At 35.8% G+C, this 16920-nt stretch overlaps 1 protein-coding gene across 2 annotated transcripts in view; it reads left to right on the top strand.

The window, feature by feature from the left end:
• The window catches only part of VWA8 (von Willebrand factor A domain containing 8), a 188459-nt gene that overhangs the window by 35239 nt on the left and 136300 nt on the right, over positions 1–16920 (top strand). For both annotated transcript variants that reach the window (XM_072032521.1, XM_027472319.3), the window contains exons 6-12: positions 1143–1307; positions 1700–1749; positions 2082–2190; positions 5087–5191; positions 11482–11613; positions 13557–13691; positions 13778–13855. In XM_072032521.1, the coding sequence (XP_071888622.1) occupies positions 1143–1307; positions 1700–1749; positions 2082–2190; positions 5087–5191; positions 11482–11613; positions 13557–13691; positions 13778–13855 (774 nt within the window). The remainder of the gene's footprint in view (positions 1–1142; positions 1308–1699; positions 1750–2081; positions 2191–5086; positions 5192–11481; positions 11614–13556; positions 13692–13777; positions 13856–16920) is intronic.

Genomic DNA, 16920 nt, shown 5'->3' with positions numbered 1-16920 from the left:
ATTCAGACCCAGGTGAAATAAAAGGAAAATTTGCAATAAGCCTTCTCGTTGATCTTGATTACATGAACTAGCCTACGATGCTGTTAGTATTGTAGCAGATTTCTGAAAATATACTGATATTTCTTATACATCTCATCTCTGGTTACAAGTCTGATCTGTGCCTTTTCTGAAAACAATTTGAAGTATTTATTCAGTAGATAAAATTGTTGGAAGCATTATTATTGAATTTGAAAATGAGCTTTTAAAATGTGATCAAGACTGAAAATGAGAATTCAGATTCAGACAGGACTTGTTTGCAGTTATGCAAAGCATCTTCCTCTTTTTTTTTTTCCTTTTTAACACTTTCCTAATGATAAAATGTTTCAAAATGAGTGCCTCAGGCATACTGCTAATAGATGAATTAAATAAATCTCTTGCTATAATACTAAATCTAATATTGTTGGTTTGTTGTTTGGAGAATATGATATTATATAAGCTAATGTTCATTTTCTCTTCTCCTATGTGAATAATTACTAAATAACTGGATCTGCAGGAAGTTTCAAGGAAGACTTGACTGTGATGCAGAAAGGCTAAACGGTGCATTTTTTGTATGCATTAAATCTTTTATAAGACAACAGCTGAAATAAACAACATCAAATTCTTATGAAGGAGCCTAGTGATAGTTCTGGTTTTGTTATTGCTTACAATAAAGCATATTTTTAAAATGCAACCTTTTTATGCAAATTATAGTTTGTTTTTTTTTTTTTTGTTTTTTTTTTTTTCTTGAGGGGGATATGGTAATGCACTTCTAGTGTATCAGAATAAAATAACTGTTTTCATCTGTTGGTTTTCTGTTTTTTTGTGAAAGCAAGGCTGTAAAATTTCTTCTGAACTTTGACTATCTGTAGAGTCCATGATCAAAGTGCTATCAGCCTGAAAGCTGCACCTAATCAAACATTCTGCCTACATTTGTCTTGGAGAACCTTGCTTTTACGATCCACAAATCAGAATGGTTTAGTGCTTTTGAGACCCTCTGAATGAAAGAAGAGAACAATACCACATTCAGCTTGAAGGACCAGGATTGTTAGTTCATTTGCAGCTTAATCTTGAGGAGTATTTAATGATGTATTTTTTTTTCTTCCTGTTGCTTTATTTTAATTTAGGAACACACAAAATCAGAGTTAGATGCATGGAAGATTGTTCGGGTTAGTGAAGATTTTCGAGTAATAGCGTTGGGTCTGCCAGTACCTAAATATTCTGGTAACCCTTTGGATCCTCCCCTTCGCTCTAGATTTCAAGCTAGAGATGTTTATCATCTGCCCTTCAAGGTAAGTGTCCTAACAGAAAAGTTGGATTATCTGTACTGAGTAGAGCTAATATTTTGACGTTATTTTACTTAGCTCACCTCTGAAAAGAATCCCTAAATAATAAATTTATCTTAAATGGCATTTTTCATACTGCTACCTAATAAATTCCTGAAAAGCAGGCTTCAAGTTGCCAAGGAATGCTGCAGCAGAAAAATAACTTCCATAAAACAATAAGAAAGAAAGATTTAATAATATTTCTTTTCGTTTGTAAAATTAATTCTCTGCCCAGGAATGAGTAGACTGTTGATATCTAAATTAGAGAAAAAACAGAATATGTCTCATACATCATGAGCTATGACCCGCAGTATGACCCCAAAATGAATTTACCGTATGATCTTATGTTCTATTTTCAGGACCATCTTCAACTATTATATTCAATTGGATCAAACATTTCTGCAGAGAGGTAATTTTTCATAATTAAAAGAAAAAAAAAATTAATGAAGAAATGTGGTGTTCTTTCAGGATTCCTTGCTATTTTTGTAACCTCTGTCACTACTTAGAGACCAGAACTGAACAAGTTTTTAATATGTGTGGGTGTATGTTCAAACAGCTTTTTATATGCAGCCTACATATAATGAATTCTTAATGCTTTAGAACTTCGATCACACATTACTTATTTGTGCTCAGAGATTCAGCTTCTTATACCGATCTTATACTGTATTTAACTTTTTAGGCTTTAGTATTTTAAATATAGATGGCATGTATAAAACTCTGTAATTATTTTTTCCTTTGCAGAATTTCTCAGCTCCTGTCTTTTGCTACAACTCTCTGCTCTCAAGAATCTTCTACATTGGGACTTCCAGATTTTCCTTTAGACAGCTTATCGGCTGCAGTTCAGATTTTGGTATGTGCATACACATGTGCTGTGAAAATGAATGAGCTTAAGATTTCTTAGAATTAGAACTGGATTATTCATGTTGTTGGAAGAAGATTAACGAGAACATTTAAAACAAAAAAAAATGGTTTGTGGGATAATACTTTAAGCAAGTATGTAGCATAATATTGTAGGACAAAGTATGGCATAACACAAGATTTTTGAAATGATGGAGTACATCTGAGCATTCAAAATAATGTTTTTATTCTGCTTGATCAACTAATGTGACTTCAGGAGCATTTACAGTATATCTGATGACAGTGAGGTTGTCATCTAAGCCCCCCTTTTAGTCAGTGTAGAGGAATAAGCACTTTTAGTCAGTGTAGAGGAATAAGCACTTTTAGGCAGTGCTTTCTCTGGTTTACTAGTATGTGTGTAAATCATAATGACTCCATTCATTACAAGGACACCGACTACCCTCCTGTAACACCTAAAAGGACCAACTAGTTCCAATGTGGGTACACCTCTGTCTGAGACAGTTAAGTAGTAAGAGATAAATCCCATGTTAGGTCTTCAGGTTAGCTGGTGGATTTAGACTAAACGTAGACATGGGGGTTATCTGAAGATGCATGCTGTGCATACTTGAAGATACGATACTTCCTGACAGCTATGCTCCAGAGGGAAATATAACGACTGTACACTTCCCAGCTTCATGGTGGCAGATGCATTGGGTCAGGCCTAAAGCTATGGCAGTCTGTCTGCTTTCCCTGAGAGCCTGTTGTCCCTTGGTCTTTGTAATTGCTTGGTAAAAAGTTACAGTGAAAAAAGGTGACTCCTGAGGGAAGTCAGGGAGATGAGATCTGATAAAGAAAGAGAAGGGCAGGTACACTTTTGTTTGCAGGAAGATGTGGTCAACCCAGTAGGGTGAAATACCAGGACAGCTTCTCAAACCTCCTCTCCAAGGTGCGAGCATCTGTTGTATTTTCTGTGCAATCATCTTACCTGTGGTACTGCAGAGTGGCAGTTTACTCCTACATCTTTTATTGGATTATACACATTAAAAGATGTCACTTGCTTGTATTACTGTTGTGCTCAGTACCCTCAGCTGTGATCTAGAAAGACATTGTGCCTGGTACTTACAGACCTAATTTTTGTCTGAATTAGTGATATTGCATCAAATAGTATGAGGTGATTAAGATTCAAGTTTAGAGAAGCGAAACAGTATTTGAAGGGCTTTTGGAAAGAAATACATGATGTATTTTAAAATAAATTGCAACTTTTTATTCTTTGAGCCCTGTAGTGAAAAATTATTTTTAAATGAATGCCAGATGGCTTTCAGAGTAATGGAAAGAAAATGAGCCGTAAGCTATTATCTAAACTATGGAATGAAGGAAGCATTTTATTTTACATTAGAGAATGTGAAATGTTATCATTGTATGACAGTGTCTTTTTTGGATAGACCAGAGCTGTTTCTTTTAGAATTAGTTTTAATCACTCAGTTTTCTAAGCCAACTGTTCTCACTGATTCTAGCTAGAGTGTTTTTCCATCACACCGGGTCACTGTCATCCTCCACTTTTAGCTAGGTTGACTTAACCATATAGCAGTGTGGAATGAATACATTGTAAAGATTGTCTCCTTCTGTTATGGATTCATGTTGTCCAAAAACGTGTTTCCTAAGTTGAAAACTCCTGCCTACTGGAAGGCAGAGTTTTTTATAGGGTGCTCTTCTGAAGAGGCTAATTTTGGATGTGCCACTGTAATCATTAATTTGAGGTAATGTGGACAAATTATGTGTTATGTTTTATATCTATATAAAGCGCTTTTAAAATGTAATAGCGGGCTCTCTGATCCTTCAGGCAGCACATTTGCTACAACGCCCTTAAATCATTTATTTTTACTAATGCTTTTTTAATATGGAACATTATAAATAGTATTACTGATTGTAAGTATGAATTGAATTATGCATTTCATAAAATATGCATCTCCTTATTTTATTTCTGAGCAACTCTTCTCCTCTTTGGTTGAATGTTTGTATAATCCAAGTTTGTAATTGAAAATTGGTTGATTTTATTTGAGTTACAATACTTATTTCAGTCCACTGACTAACTGTTTTTCCACTGGTGTTGCCCACATTTAGTCCTTAACAATTTTCAAGTCTTCTGGAAAACAAATGGTCAGGCATTACTTCAGCAATTTTGAAACACCTTTTTCCACCATGAAAGGATTTGTGTGTATGTTTCTTGACTATTCATTTACTTCCATATTCATATACTTCCATTTCTTTCGCTATTACTGTGGCAAAATAACTGGAATATTTGTCTAGTTCAGTTAACAGGCAGAAGAATTGCTACTTATGATGAACAAGGAGGTGTGAAACATTGTTTTCAGTTTTTTATGCAAGCCTACTTTGTAACTCACTTCAAAGCAAACCAAATTTTGATCAATGGTTCAGAATTTTCTAGGAATTGATTCGTTAAGCAGAATCTGTACAGTATAATTGAATTAGAATTCAATACTAGAAATTGCTGTGAATGAGTAGATCATTACTGTAATACAGATTTCTTGTCATACAGAATCTTGTCTAGTGATACTATGAAACTCAGTTATATGTGGTGGGATTTGTTACTCCTAATCTGAAATGACTTTACATATCTGAGCTAATCACTATAGCTTCCATTTATGAACAGAAGAGAAAGTAATTTTTGGGTCATAGTTTATCTGACCTATTTTAGACATTTACGTTATGAATTGAACATACAAAATGCCTACGTTGACATCTGAGCAACTACAGGATGTGGTGGTCATTTGTTTATTGCCCTTAGATTTTTATTTTAAGTTTAGCACTATATTGGATTTTGAGGTTAATAGCTGATAAAGAACGAGCCAATCTTTTTTCTTTTTGTTTGTATTTTTAATTTGAATTAGGATTCCTTTCCTATGATGTCAGTCCAGCATGTTATTGAACGGCTTTACCCCTATGATGTTTTCCTTGGAAAGGAAGGCAGGACTGCAGTCAAAGATGCACTAAAAGTAAGTATTGCATATTGTAATTCCAGGAAAAGATGGATTATGACAGTTGTTCTCCTGACTAATGCTTCTTCATTAGCTCAGTTTGAAAAAACAAAAGAAACAAACAAAAACAAGTAATCTAAATGGTTACATTATTGCTGATGCTAATTTAAAAAGAAAAAACAAAAAAAAAAAAAAAACAAGGCAAACAAAAAAACATAAGCTCATAGATTCCATTATAGTGATAGGTGAACTCTCAATGTTGTATAGAATATTTAGACCTCAGTTAAAGACTACATAAAACCTGCTATTACAGAAGTGCTTGTTTAATTTGAAAGTAGCTACTTACATGGTTAAGGTAGTCAAATGCTTAAAAAATGCCTTTTGCCTGTGACCTTTATGAGGAGATAATAAAATAAAAAAAAGAGATGATGTGACAAAAAACGCATTTCGTATAGCATGGTTAAAGGTTATATTGTGTGGTTTTAGTCTGTATTAGCCTTTTACTGCTTGTTTTTGATCAGATGTTGTGTTGTTTTGGCCATGCTTGATAATAATAGCTTATCAAATGTAATTAGGCTGGGTTTTTCTATTCCTTCTTTCAAAAATTTAGCAAATTTTTGAATGCATTGTAAGGAGTTACTGCAAATTAACATTTGCAGCCTAGAGCATCTTACCCATTTTTTTCAGTCATGAAAAATTGAAGTTATTTGTACCTGCATATTTAGAAATGCTTGACTTAGTAGTCTTAGTAGCTTAGTAGCTGTTTTTCCTGAAACCATGCCTATGTGTCAGGGAAATGATTGTAGTCTCTCCCTGCTGCCATTTCCTGAATACTGCCTTTTGGCATGGGAGCTTAGTTCTATGTTCCCTGTGTAGCCAGGCTGATTTGCTCATTTTCATGAGTTTCGGGATGGACAGTCCTTGCGTTTGAAGGAGATCCTGCTAGTTTTCACAGGCCTTCAGAGCCCTTCCCTGTGGGATCATACCTGCCACTTCCCTGAACAAGCCGGTCTCGTTTCCTGAAATGCAGGATCTGCTCCTTGTTTGTGATTAGCAGAGCCATCTGTGCATCACTGTGCATGGCCACTGCAGCACCTGTGTTAAGAAGCTATTCCAGGAAACCTTCAGAAATCTTGATTGAGTGTGTCATGTGGTGTTGCCTGTCCAGCACATTTCAGGGTGAATGAAATTGCCTGCAAGAACCAGGATCTGGATGGAAATGCAGATTTCTGTCTGTTAACAAAGCAGTAACAGTCACTCCTGTTCTCAGTATGCCTTTATTTGACATTTTTTGTGTTATGTTTCCTCTATCAATTATACATAGTGTATGTCTTAATATTCTGTACCATCAGCCTCTTTCGTTTTCCATTACTTTTAATGAATTTTGTGTTGCATGTGCTTTTGCATCCATTGTAAGACAGGTGGATTTGACTAGTAAAATCTTCTTCAGTGACTGCCTACTGTTAAACACCTCCTTATCACTTGAACATCTCTGTGTTAATTTTCATTTTTTTGGATATTCTTCCTCAGCATTAGTTTTACAAGCTTGTCCCTTTATATCACCACGTCCGTATAATCTTGCTTGGAATATTATTCTGTTTGCACACAACATATAGCGCTAAGCAGAGAATCTTAAAAAATGCAGAAAATAGCTGGTTGTACTGAGGAACTCCTGTTTATAATGATATTTTAGCAGTAGCAGTGCCAGAACTGTATTAAACATGAATAAGAAATGATTTTTTCCATCCCACAAGAAATGTAAGGGAGAGGAGTCTGGCAGAAGCAAGGTGATTTATTATTCTACCCTCCTACAGATTTCCAAAAAGCATCCAGCTAATGTTTGCCACTGAAAACTGTTTTTTCTGTGTAACAGGATACAGTTAGGGAATATTAATTTTAGCTAGGAAGGATTGAGGGTTGAAAAATGGTATACTTGAAATATATTTGCAGTTGATAAGTTGATTTGTGAGGATTGAATCAGTGTTTAACATTAACTAATGTTTAAAGAAAACAAAAACAAATTTCATATAGTAAAATGTAAAGTTTAGACATCTGAATTGGAGACAGACATGGAGAAATAGTGATCTCCCTGATAATGAATCTTATTTTCAGGATATCGCCTGTTTCAGTCAGCAGCCAAAGATGAGAAGTGAGGTAGATGGCAGTTAGGCTAAACAGCTACTTTTGGCAGCTGTTAGAACCTGCGTATGTTTCTGGAAGATTTTCTATCCACCACACACTGTCTTCCCAACCAAAATCTTCATCTTAGGTAAATCTTTTCCATATATGCCTTCTTGTTCACTGGGACTCCACCACGTACTGGGTATTTCTCATAATTCTTTCTCTTGATTGTCAATTAATATGAACTATTGACTTACACCTTCCCTGCGATTAAAATTAATTTGTTACAGAATTAGTCTTGGAAGCATAAAGATCCTTTGAAATGCAAATCTCTTGTTGAGTGGATCTAGATGGAGTTAAACTTGTCTTAGGTTTAATTCAGGCTATCTGTCTGCCAACTTTTTCGTATAATATAAATGTGGCTCCTTGTGTCAAACTAGTTCGTGTTGAATAAAGTGTTCCTTGATTGCACACTAATCCAGCATCAGCAGCGACCATGAGAGCTGCTTATAAAGGTCATTTGTACAAGGACTGTAGTTGGCAACATTCGTTATTCATTAGATTATTAATTTGTGATAAACAGGACAAATGTACCGAAACAGACTTGAGAATGATGTGCCTTTGGGTACCCATATATGAAGTCACTGCATTTGGGAAACTGTATCAATTTCTATTCTGAAAGAAGATTTTAAATGTAGGAGCTCTTGCAAAGGATAGCATGACTTGATTTGAATTCTGGCCTTTAAAAATTATTCTATACATGAAATACTGGCATGACAAATTATTTTGACTGACAGATGAACATTTGAAATGCAATTCTAAGAAATAAGTCAAGAAGTTATATAACCTAAGCTTTTCCTTTAGAAGATTTACATGTTGATAAATCACCAACTTCAAGGAAAACAGCCTTCAGTGAAACATTCCTGAACAGTGAGCTTAAGTACATATGATGGTCTCTCACAGTCATGAAGTTTTCTTCCCTAGGTGCGATTATTGATAGGCATTTATAGAATTGGTCATCTGTATGGCAGTTGAGTTGGGTGGCTCACAAGAGGCTGCAGCTGTTCTGTGTTCATTTCCTCATTGTTCAATAAGCTTTCAGTATTTTACTTCAGGTTCATCTGAGATTCGGGTTTTGCCTTTTTAATTCTCACGTGCCTTTTGCAGGCTTGCTTTTTTACTGTATTAGAAACATCCACTGTTTCATTTTATTACTTTTTTTTAAACTTCCAATGAAGAGAATTCTCCTATTAGATTTCAGAAGCAACACATAGATCGGATTTGTTTTACTAAATGAGCAGCAGATCCCTTTTAGTTTACTGTCCAAATGTTTAACTTTGCTCTAAGAACCATCTAGAATTTTTCTTAATGGTTTTATGTAGTGATTAATTTTGCATTTAGTGTCTTGATTTTATATCAGGTATGAGCTTGTTTATTCCCTTTGACTCGTTTGTTTTTTTTTCTTTTTCGTTTTTCTTTTTTTTTTTTTTTGTTTTGTTTGCACACCCTCTTTAATGCTGCCTAACCTCTTCCTCTAAATCTGTTTCCCTGCTTCACAGTAGGGAACCCCTTCAAAGTACATAGGTACTCTCTCATGGAGAGTGGACTAATCCTTCAGAAACTTGGAATTGTTTTCCTTGTTCTTCTCAGTCTACGATCTTTCTGTTGCAAATTGTGGTCTAAGGAAGGAATTGTTTCTGTTCTATCCCTCTACGTGACAAGCCCTCTCCTCCCCCAGTCATTTATAATCTTTGGGTTTTTGCATTAATGAATGCTCTTGGTGCCAATACATACCATTGCAGTGGAATCTCTGCCTTCAGACTTTCCCCATCTATCCTATCTTATGCTTGCAGTTCAGAGTTTGCTTGTAAAACAGTTCAGTCTCCTTCTTGCTTGAAAAAACCTTTTTCCCTCCGGTGAAGAGAATCTTCAGCAAAGATCAGTTGCTTCTGGATGCCTGCACATTTCTTTTTGAACAGCTTTGCTGTCCTGTGGGTTCAACAGAGTGGCTCTCTGCAAATATGTCTCATTTAACCTCTCTGTTCCTTTGACCAGGTGGAGCACCAGTGTGTTCTTTGCAGTTTCCCTCCTGAGACGGTACTGATCACTAGATGCTTCCAAGAGTTCAGAACTCCTCTTATTCCTTGTTTTGATTTTCGTGGCATGCCTATTCTCATATGTTTCTAGGCATGCAGAATGTGGCCTGATGGTTACGGAGTGCCAAACCTCTTCTCTTGTTTTAGGTGGATAGTTTGTTCTTTTTTTTTCTTTCCTCTTGAGTCTGAGGCAATGCGGCTGCCCATTTCTGGTTCTCCAAGTAAGTGTATCCCAAACTTACTGATACTGAATGTACTCAATAGTTGTCCTTCCAAGCCACAAACATTTTTCCTTTGCAACTATCAACTTGGATTCTATATAGAGGAAGTCATTTCTGGCTCAGACAAACTCGATGTGCTGTACATCCATTTCATGCCACTTTCTGATTCCATATCTAGCTATTGTAATTCTAAAAGAACTACAGCAGAGCTCTGTCATATCCTGAAAGCCACAAAGAGTTGTCTTGTTTGTTTGCTTCTCCTGTCCAGGTGTAAATGTGGTAATTTATTTAATTACTAAATTATCCAGTTCAGCAGCATCTCTGTGCTAAAAAGTGATGATTCAAATGTGTCACACAAATTCAGTAAAGATCTGCAGAGATTGACAGCTATCTTTCAATTTTCGACCCTGCTTTGGGGTCTGAAAGATGAGCTGTAGGACCCTCAACAACATTAATAAATACATAAAATCACCTTCAGAATTTTAGACTCCCAAGACCTGCTACTGCTGTCTCCACATCATCACTGATTGACACAGAGGCTGCTGATACAGATAACCTTACTGCTTGCTCAGTTATTTTCTTCTGTTGGTATCTGAGTAGGGGATTTTAGTGTACAGTTTGTGGTTTTGCTTTGTCAAATCAAAGCAGATTTGACCCTATCCAAAATGCCATTTAATTACCAAGAATATTAAAATTTCCTAATGAACGTGAGAGTGAGAACATCCGTAGTTCATTTAACAGAATCATAGTTTGGGCATTTCTTCGAATCACAGGATGAGGTACTACTATGATTCAGGCATTCGTTTTTGCTGCTGCTGTATAAATATTTAATGGCATCTGAAGCTGTTATACTAAAAATACAGTTTGGGGCAGTCTTTCGCTAAAGTAAATGTACCTTAAACTCAAGTTTAAACTTGAAATTTATATCGGCTTTTGCTCCAGAGTGGAAATTTACAAACTGATGAAGAGCCAAAGTGTCTGTATGAATGCATTTCAGTTTTCTTTCTAAACTTTAATAGGCAGTGCTGTGAATACTAGTAGTAATAAAACCACATACTTTTTAAGAATTATTTCACTTTAGTGACTTCTGTTTAACTTTTCTTCTAAGGAGTTGGGCTGATACTTCTTTTTCTCCTGTTGATTCAGCTTTCACTCTGTTGAATAAAAAGGTACCATGACTTCAGTAGTTTTAGTGGGGTATTTTGGTGCTTGAGCCCCCCTGATAATGACTTCCCCTTCGCAACAAAATAGACTTTTTATAGGATTTTTTAAATGGTTTTCATGCTTTCTCTATACAGCATAAAATACAGTACAATGCTCAAAAGGAGATTGGGAAGACAAAAGTCCATTTCTTTATCTTTGTTATACCAAGAACATGCTGTGAAGGCTTAATTTGTACAGGTTATCCTCAGTTTTTGCCATGTGATAAGGCTGCGGGGCTACATAAATGTAATGTTTGATGGTTATTTTTATTGGCAGCCAGAAATTGAAATCTGCAGTTGGTTATAATGGCCTGCAAAGGTAGGTGTTCTATTATTGCATTTGCTAAAGTCTATCATCCATTTCTCTTATAATTTCAGTCTGAATAAGACTGCAAAGTCTCTGTATGTCATTTTAAATTTACATCTGTCATTACAGTCAGAATAAGTAAATGGTAGGTCTTTTTGATTTGGTTTTAATGAATATGTAAAATATATAGGCTGTCAAGAAAGTGAACACAGGTACATGAAGTAAAGTGAAGTTTAAGTAAATGGATTTAGGACTTCACAGGAAATTAATATTATGTTTCTGACCCTGTTATTGGAAGTACCAGTTTTAAAAAAGAAAATTGTATTTAATAATTAATACCTCCAAACCCCTATTTTTACAGCGTTTTGAGCTTCAAGACTCAAAAAGCCATTTGCGCCCAAGAAAGATTACAAAAGTAGAAAGTGTGCCAGGAAACAAACCCTTCAAGGCTGATGTAACTGTCCAGATCGGTGACAAGGAAGTGACATTCCAGGTAAGAATTCATACATTCATAAAACTCTATTTTGCTGTCATAAACTTACTCAAGAATTTAACACTTACACTTGATACTGAAACTCATTTGCACTGAATATTTGATTTTTGGTAGTGTAACATTTTACTTCATTTTATACGTGCCCTTCTGTCCAAGAAGGCCAATGGTATCCTTGGGGTGCCTTAGAAAGAGTATTGGCAGCCAGACAATAGTTATCTTCCCACTTCTGCTCAGCCCTGGAGGCCACACCTGGAGTACTTTGTCCAGTTCTGGGCTCCCCAGTCCAAGAGGGACATGTAGCCACAGGAGAGAGTCCAGCTGAGGGCTATGGAGATGATTAGGGGACTGGAGCATCTCTCTTATGAGGAAAGGCTGCGAGAGATGGGCCTGGTTAGCCTGGAGAAGAGAAGACTGAGAAGGGATTTTATCAGTGTATAAAACTCTTCAGTCTGAAGAGATGGTGTCAAGATGATGGGGTTGGACTGGTGCCCAGTGTTAGGACTGTTAGCAATGTGCACAAACTCAAACACAGAAAGTTCCATTTGAATATGAGGAAAAACATAGTTACCATGAGGGTGATGGCGCACTGGAACAGGTTGCCCAGAGTGGTTGTAGAATTTCCTTTTCTTGAGATACTCAAAACTTGCCTGGACATGATGCTGTGCATGCTTGAGCAGGTGGGTTTGACTAGATGATCTCAAGAGGTCCCTTCCAACTTCAACCATTCTCTGATTTTATGATTTATTAGAGCATGTTGATAAGCAATAAGATTATGGATAAGAAATATTTTATTTTTATATAAATGAGTCACATGTAGGAAAGTACAAGTTTAAGTATATCATGATAAAGCAAGTGCTGAAAAATGGATGAAAGGAAAATCTCTAATGCAATAAAAAAGCAAGAAATTTAGAATAATAGAATACTTGTGATGCTCTTGGTGCTGCTTTCCCTTTTTTCTTTAATATAGCAATAGTCTGTCTATACTTCAAATAAAATCTAATGAGTGCTTGGTAATGTTCTGACACAGGATGTTGGGAAAATGGAACAAAAGTAATCACATCAAATATGATTAGTTTGAGTTTCTTCCGAAGAAGTTTATGACCCGCTAGGTGGTAAAATGAGGTTCTATTCAGGAAACAGACACTGATCCAAGAACTTGAATTTAATGTTGAATCTGGAGGTTGGAGAGTCTCTAAAAGAAGGTGAATTAGTGGGAGTTACAAAGAGATTGTTTTCACATTGGTGAGGAATATCTTCAGAGAGTTTGTACCATGACAATGAAAAGGGGAAGAGCAGCAAAGAGGAATTTATCAGAAAAATTTGAATCTGTAGGGATCTGATTGGACTTTTTCTGAGCGGAAGATTTTTGCTTTCATCTGACATGTAAATGATGCCTTCTGAAAATATGTCTGCACAGTGTCTCTTTGGGAACAGGAGGACATTAGGAGTTTGAAGATGAAACAATTCCCAGGAGAACAAGAGGCAGAGCGAGTGTCTTAATGTGGAAGATGATTGAATATTTTTACTCTCCAAAGTTCTGTAGCCCCTTCAGATTTTTTTTTCAAAATTTTCCTTCCCATTTGTTTTTCTCCGACAAGCAATAAATACCAGTGATTCTAATATTTTGTCTCCAGGATAAGCAGCCTCAAGTTCTTTGCACACCCCAGTACCATAATTGAATTGGTTCATGTTTTTGTTTTCTTGTTTTGTTTTGTTGTATTGTTTTCCATTAAGAGTGGGAGTAGGAGATGTAGAGGAAGTTGTTTATTACAAATTATACAACTTTTTTTTTTTCAACAAAAGCTTTAGGTTTGATAATGACCGTCATCTGCAAAATATTACAGTATTTTTGGAAAAGTGTAACTCAGTCCTCACTCAGTCCTAGAGCTATCACAGTATAGCTTATTTAGCATTTTGTTTTGTTTGTTTTGTTTTCCTTATAGGTTCCAGCTGGGACTGGGATGTTAAAACAGCATTCTCAATCAGAAACTTTCGTAAGGACTTCCAGCCATGATCAGCTGTTGGCAGAAATGATGCAGTCCCACATGGTTAAAGATATGTGTTTAATTGGAGGAAAAGTAAGAATTTAAATTTGTTTTTCCCTCCTTTCCCCATGTTCCTTACAATGAAATCTTATTTATTTATCTATTTATTAACTCTTTAGGGCTGTGGCAAAACAGTTATCGCTAAGGAATTTGCTGATATACTAGGATACAGCATAGAACCTATCATGCTGTATCAGGTAAGTAAACTATTGGTTGATGATCATGCTGTAAATATGATCCAAAATATAACACACAGATTCTCTGTGTAATGTCATCTACATATACAGCTGCAGCTTTTAAAATCACCGATAATCATCAAACACGTTAAAAAATAAAAGAGGATGGGAAAGACTTCAAAGAAAGCAAAGTTTTATGATCATTTTAGAGCATTTTTTTAGTTGGTTAGAATGCTCATCTAACATTTTATTGTAGACCTAATTAATATAATACATATTAATTCAACGTTATTACATATAAATTAGCCCTGATACTCTTTTACTTTAATTTTTTTGACTTCATTGGGAATACAAAAGAAAGATACATAACTTAAATGATTCTCCTTATGTTTTGTTTATTTATCACAGTGATCTTTCTGTTAGCCACAGAGAACTGACATTTCGTTTTGTGATTTGGCATGACTGAGTGTCATAAAGAAAACTTTGTCCTCTGTATCTTCTTCTTTTCAGATCTTTTTTTTTCTCCTTTTGAAGTATGTTTCCTGCCTTTAGACCAGAGTGGTGACCTCTTGTAATTCATGTATATTGGAATTCTCTAGAATACCTATACTTTTTTTCTTTTTTTTTTCCTTATACTATTTAATTTTATAATGTATCACCATGATTAAAACTATTTTTTATTGTTACAGAAGACAGCTTCTTTACTGTATTGAGAATACAAAAAGTTTTAAATCCTTCTCAGGAATTTTTTATTTTTCACATTCTGTAGGTTTAATCTTCAATTTATTTTAATTTCTTCTCCTGTCTGTGTCCTCTTACAAGTTTGTTTTTTCTGGTGCATATCATGTGGAATTTTAAACAATATTGTAATTTCTGTGCCTTTCCTTTTTTTTTTGCATTTTTGCTTAGCCTGATGATTACAGTTGTGGTGGGACTGCACTGCAGTAGAGAAGATGGTGTTTACATGTGATATACACATATTACATTGAATTAATATTAATGATGCTCATTATTTGTCAGTGCTATAGCAAACTAACAGTAATCTTCAAGCTCTTAGCCTATCTGTTCTTAATTTATTTATGTTGTGGAAGGGGCCTTAGTATAGATGTAGCTTTAAAAATGAATTTTGGAGAGGCGTGTTTATATTTTTCATGAGACACACTGGCTTAGTTGCCTTAGAATGGCAGTTATGGGATAAAATGATGAGGAAAGAGCCTCCTCCATGAGCTTTGAAGGTGGTGACGAGATTATCTTACTGTAGCTGAGTTGAAGGAAGAAATTTACAGTAGCTGAAAAGGCAATGGCAGAGCGAACGTTTTTACTGAGTAAAATTTAAAGTTTAGTATTTACAAAGATAGAAAAAGCAGGAACGGTTCTAGACAGATTGGGCGTACAGATTAGGGGAATTAAGTTTTTTGGAGCTGTCACTTGTCTCGGAGTATGATAAATGGGGAGTGGTGGGCACGCTCTACATATAGGGTTTTTTTCCCCTTGGTTTCATCCAGACAACACTTCAGACTGTCTCACAGCACCAGAGTTTTTTGAAAACCCTGAGGTCTGTCCTGCTTAACAGTGATCTGTAGGCAGCAGTCACTTGGTACTTGTTTGGAGAGTGTTGTTCAGTCTTAGATCTTGGTGAACTACAACCTCATGACATAAATAGAAAAAAAAAAAAAAGAGATTGAAAAGTGGAGTGACTGAATTTGATTTTTACAGTAGGGATCATACATGCAAGGTTTTCTTTATAACCTTTAGTAATGAAACTGCTCTCAAATGAAATATGAAGTCAGGGGTATTCCATGACCTTGGGAGCCAAAATGCACCAAATATGACTGCAAAAGGGTTTGCAGTCATAAGTGATAATAGGCAATGTTGTAGGGGAACACTAGTGTGAGATGTAAAGCAATACATCGGTCTCTTTCTTCCCCTTCCTCTGCTTATTTAATTTTTTCCTGGGCAGCACGGAGACCTTCAAAGGAGGAAACAGCAGCTGATTTGGATTTGCAATGGCATGTAGGGAGAGAAGAGACGCTGACTAAAAGGGGTGGTGACACTGAGGGGTTGAAACAGACAAAAAAGAATAGAAAAGAGAGATATTAATGGTGATGAAAGAAGAAAAAGTCCATTTTATGTTTTCTTGAACTGGTGAGAACCTCTCTAGACAGGATCCCAATGCTTTTCCTTCCTCAAGAATGCCTTTAGCTTATAAAGATGCAGGCACTGAAATGGTCTGCATAAATGGAGCTCTTTTCTTATGCCTTAACCTGGCCAGCTGTGAGCACATCTGGGATCCAAAGCTACACAGCCCATCAGTGCTAGGTTGTGTTCGTGGTAATACATTTGGCTTCCCAGCAGCACCTGTTACCTCGTGTACAGTTGAATGTTAAGACAGGTGCATAGCTTCTGGGTGAGAACTGTGTTGTACTTCTCCCTGCACTTATCCACATAAACATATTTTTAAATCGCCTCAGGAAAAGAACTTTTGCATCTTGACAAATCCACTTAAGGACAAACACAGCCTAACCCTTGTTTTTTGTACACGGTGTGGTATTGGGTACTCACCAGCAAAACTAGGCAATTATTTGGTGCTACAAGCTTAAAAATATGGCCACTATCTTTCAACATCCTACTTCTAATTAGTATGGCTTCACTGAATAGGAGCATGAGACTTTCTTTTTGCAGATGCATGATAGGAGGAGCTGCTGATGAAATTGGTTACTCACTAAACATTTTTCCTTCAAAAGATCTGTAATTCCTACTGAAATAAAATATAGGTCAGGGATTTGAGGCACTTTCTACTGAAGTGAACCTTTCCTTTGGTTTCACCAGGATTTGATCGAGTTAAAAGGGCAGAGAGTTTTCATAGAGGCTTTTTGGTGATACGAAACATCATTGCTAAGGCAAAAGAAAATGAATTATTTGTGAGCTCAGCATTTGGTATAAATTAGAATTTATATTTTTATAAAATATTTTTATTTTTTTGGTATAAATTATAAATTGTGTAGACATAGACATGTCTACCCAATGTCCAAATGTGCATCTCTGCATGTATCTATTTCCTATGTGCAGTGTCTTAGAAAATCTCA

The sequence above is a fragment of the Anas platyrhynchos genome, chromosome 1, assembly GCF_047663525.1.
Source record: "Anas platyrhynchos isolate ZD024472 breed Pekin duck chromosome 1, IASCAAS_PekinDuck_T2T, whole genome shotgun sequence".
NCBI classification, from domain to species: domain Eukaryota; kingdom Metazoa; phylum Chordata; class Aves; order Anseriformes; family Anatidae; genus Anas; species Anas platyrhynchos.
The sequence above is the reverse complement of the archived record's forward strand: the minus strand, read 5'-3'. Positions and strand labels throughout refer to the sequence as shown.